Source organism: Melanostigma gelatinosum (assembly GCF_949748355.1).
Source record: "Melanostigma gelatinosum genome assembly, chromosome: 9".
In the NCBI taxonomy this organism is placed as follows: Eukaryota; Metazoa; Chordata; class Actinopteri; order Perciformes; family Zoarcidae; genus Melanostigma; species Melanostigma gelatinosum.
The window spans coordinates 12,994,235-12,998,840 of NC_136642.1; the positions used below are offsets into that span (position 1 = coordinate 12,994,235).

The 4,606-nt window shown below is 41.3% G+C and overlaps 1 protein-coding gene across 1 annotated transcript in view; it reads right to left on the reverse strand.

Moving 5' to 3' along the window:
* The window catches only part of nradd (neurotrophin receptor associated death domain), a 7,378-nt gene extending 6,918 nt beyond the window's left edge, over positions 1–460 (reverse strand). The window contains exon 1 of the mRNA XM_079275504.1: positions 99–460. Within this exon, the coding sequence (XP_079131630.1) occupies positions 99–137 (39 nt within the window). The 5' untranslated portion in view covers positions 138–460. The remainder of the gene's footprint in view (positions 1–98) is intronic.
* Positions 461–4,606: the final 4,146 nt, after the last annotated feature.

Consider the following 4,606-nt stretch of genomic DNA (forward strand, 5'->3'; position numbering starts at 1 on the left):
ATGCTGATGAGAGTGAGAAATAAGACTCGACAGATTATGAAGGCTGTGGAGAGGTAGAGGTATGTGTGTTCGTAAAGCAGTAATCAACAATTGCTTACTTTTAAGAGCACAAGCGCGCAGATGACAAACGGTCTCATGTCGGCAGTCTCCAAAATCCTCCTCGATCTAAAGCGAACGGCTTGGTTCGTCTCTTTCAGTCTGCAACCTTCAGCAATCGCAGAAAACGTGTCATCGAAACGTCCACTTCTTTCAATCTGAAATGCGTTGGTTCCGCAGACGGGAAAAGTTTGCTCATAGTCCAGTGATCAGATGTTTTTACGCACGAGAAAGCGGCTTCAAAACGCAGGCTGTGTAACCCGTAGATTCTCCCAGTTGCTTCTTTCAACGCATTCCTGCTGATACCGTGTAAGTTAACACAAAGTTCCCTCTGTTTCAGCAGGCAGGATGCACGGTCTGCCACCTCTCCGCAGCTTTGAAACAGATGAGACAGGAAAAAAAGCTCCTGGAAGCTCTCCTGGGCCTTTTCTCCTCCATCTCCTCATCTTTCAACGTGGCTTCGTGATTGGCTGCATCCCTGCGACGCGCTGCTGGTTTATAGCAATGTAATGTAAGAACTGCGATCAAGTCTTACATTATTACTGCAAGTGTGTGTGATTATGTAGTCATAAGACTGTTATACACTCGGTGGAATCAACAAATATGTGAACATATTACCAAGCAGGAAGATAATACATTCAACACTGAATGAATAAACGGGACATCATGAAATAAAAACAAATACAAGAATAAATACAGACAAAATATATCAGTGGTGAATGTAAGTACATTTACTTAAGTAGTCTACGGTACACGAGTACAAGATACTAGTCTTGGTACTTTACTTGAGTATTACTATTTGATGCACTTTTATTCTTATTGTACATTAATTGGCTGAGTGGTGCTCGGACAACAACCTGGTTGTTGTCCAGCTAACCCTAACAACCAAGACCAAAGAAGTCATAGTGGACTTCAGGAGATCCAGGAAGACCACACCCTCTCCACTCTACATAAGTGGGGAGGAGGTGGAGAGGGTGGACAGTATCAAATTCCTGGGGCTCCACATTACTAAAGACCTCACTTGGTCCCTGAACACATCACACCTGGTGAAGAAAGCCCAGCAGAGGTTCTTCTTTCTGAGGAAGCTAAAACAAGCTGGCCTGCCCCCTGCACTTCTGGTTAACTTCTACAGAAGTGTGATCGGAAGCATCCTGTGTATGTGCTTTACTGTATGGTATGCCAGCTGCACAGCAGAGAACAGGAGGGACCTGGCCCGTGTGGTTAGAACAGCAGAGAGGATTGTGGGAGTCACCCTGCCTGACCTGGACACTGTGTACGCTGGCCGTCTCCAGAAGAAGGCCAGAAACATCTGCACAGACATCACTCACACCGGGTCACTCTCTGTTTGTTCCACTGCCATCAGGAAGGAGATGCAGGACCATCACAACCCGGACCAACAGGCTGAGGAACAGCTTCTTCCCCAGAGCGGTTTCCTCCATCACCCCCCCACCGCCACCCACCACCCCACCCAGCTCACACCGGACAGTGCTGAAACAAATATAGTCAATAACACGACACTTTAACGAAGCACATTTTTCACTTTGAAGCCATTGATGCCTGTGCTTTATCTTGTTTTATCTTGTATATATTTATTTCATGTCTTGTTTTAAATCGTCTTGTCTTAATGTTTTTATACACTTTCTGACTGTTGCTGCTGTACTGACTGATGAGTCGCCAACTTCATTTCGTTGTATGTCCGTACAATGACAATAAACATCCTTATCCTTATCCTAATTTGTTACTTTACATACAAAACGTTATTATACAAGTATATTGCATTGTAATATATTAAACTGTCTAACCGTGTATAAAAGTTAAAATACTACTCAAACATAAATGCATCAGTAACACTAACATTGACCATTTTACTGCTACTTTTGATACATGTTGCTCATTAATATACCTTAACTTAAATAACATTTTTTTAATGCTTGATTTTTAGTTGTAATTTGTTTTACTGTCATACTTTTATTTAAGGATCTGAAAACTCTCTCCACCACGGCAAAATATATAAACGAACCATATGATGCATTTTAAAAGTGCTATTTTATACCGCTTCTTTTCACAATAACAATTGTATTTTGTCTCGATCTGATTATTTGTTTTGTTGTGTGTCATTTATTTATTGATGTAATATTTCACACTTTGGGTCATAGTAATATGGCATCATGGTTGCTGGCAGTGTTTACTCAAGTATTGCATTTAAGTAAAATATGTAGGTACTTATACTTTACATGTTATGCTACTTCTCTCCACGACATTTAGGAGGCAATGTTGTTCTTTTCACTCCACTACATCTATCTGACAGGTTACTTTGCAGATTCAGAATATGAATTCAAAATATAACAAATGAATGGCTTGTATTAGATTAGATTATAAAACTTTATTAATCCCCAGTGGGGAAACTCTTTTGCCACCCAAAAACTCATACAGACGACACAGTCCACAGTACACAACAACACAGTACACAGCAGACAAAAACATATTACAAAGGATAAATAACACCAGAAAATGCCATATAAAACATGATCGTGTATGTATGTGTAACAAAGTATTTCTACACTGTGATATTACTCTACTTGAGTAAAAGGTCTGAGTAACAGGTTGCTGGGACCTCTCCTGTTGGAGGATCCACGAGTTCAGATATATAATAAAGAATTGGAATGATTTTATAATATATGTGTTCATATTAACAAAAACCTCATTAAATTGAGCTCTGTGAAATGACACCATTTTACAATCCTACAGGGATACTTACATAGAGCTGTGATCAGTTATCGGAAACAAAAGAGAGCATGCGAATCAAACAAGATGCTCTGAAGAAGAAGCATGTTTGATCTCAGTAATTCAAAAGATTAGAAAACCAACACAGGGTAAATTACACACCTTGTAAATTCTAGTGAATGCATCGCAGGGGGGGGGGGGCTGGAGACTTCAGAGGAGAACAAATGGAGAGATCTCTCAGACACAATACTACTTGCACTTCAAAGCCTGCTGAGGGATGAGAGGAGACAGACAGGATGTCCCTGTTCTGATTCAACACCAAGCCTTATTTCAGTCACATGGAATCCTCTTTTCTCTCGTTCATACGCACAGACGGGCAAAAAACGACTTACTTAATGTAGATTGTCAGTTTATACTCCCTTAATAGTAAGTATGCATGGCTTAAGTGCCATCCTGACACTTGCCAAGTGTCGTTAGAAGTCTTACTTTGCTAAAACAAGTGAGAGAAAAACTGTTTTAATTTGATATATTTATTTGATCATTTATTAGATGTTTTCACCAATGAACTGTAAAAATGTCCATGGCCAAGTAGTTTTAGTCTATTATTGGGTTTTGAAATGTTATATTTTGACGTTTCCAATACAAATCAACTTGTTTCAAGATTATTTTTTTTTTCAATCAAGTGTATATATTTTTTATTCTAGTGCAGCAATCTGCCTTCTTCTGTTTTCGAAATATTGGGAGATTTCTTTGAATGGCAACATGTTGTATTAATCTTATGACACTGGTTACAACATGTTGTATTAATCTTATGACACTGGTTAACTTTTCACTTGTTTTAAGAGAAAAAGCAATCAGGCAAGTAAACAGTTCCCCTCCCTACTTTATTCTTTGCTTGGCTACGTCATCTGCTGTGGGGCCGCAGACTCTTTATCTGAGGCCCGAGTTCCTCTGTGGTCATACATGCATGGCAACGATAAGGCAGCTACAAAAAAAACAACATGATTTTACTGTTCACAGGCAGAGGAGGAATCAACCAGAGGGGTAGAGGACGAGAGGGGGGAGGGTTGAGGTCGTTGACGGAGGCCTGTTTGAGGGTTGCTGCGGTTCTTGGCAGCAACAACTTGAGCAACACCAAAATTGCAGCATTTCACGACATCCATCCCCTCAGTCTGCAGAGGTCAGAGGGAGATACTGCCAATAAGCAAGAGCAAGGTGTCAACCCCTCCCACCATTGTCAATGGAGCCACATCACAGTGACTGCATCCCTCTTCACCCTCCCACTCCACTTCCCTTATTCACTATTCTGTGGTTTGTATTTGACTGGGGGTCTTCAGGTCGGTTTTATCACCCGCCCCACCCCTCCGAATTGTATCCCCGGAGGCGTTTATGGGGAGGCCGACAGGATGTTCGGCCCACCGGGAGATCAAAGTCTCCTCTTCAAGTAAATGTGCTGTTGCTCACCGTGACCTTTTCAACTCTAATAGAGTTAACGTCACAGACGCATGCGAGACTGGGATTACAGTAGAGGAGCTGGATGATCTACGTTGCAGCAGCGGATCAGTTTCCTTCCTGTTGTGGTTCACAAACAAGACTGAGGGCTCATTTTTCAGCAATGGGCAACCATCCTCAGGATATGGGCAGTGGTTCATAGAAAAGAGGATTCCTGAATTTAAGTGAGCGGGGATAATTATTGGCCATATTAGGATCATTTCAAGAAGGAGCATTAGACGGACAGACGCACAAACAATCACGATTCCCACTGTCATGTTAAAGGCACATTTTC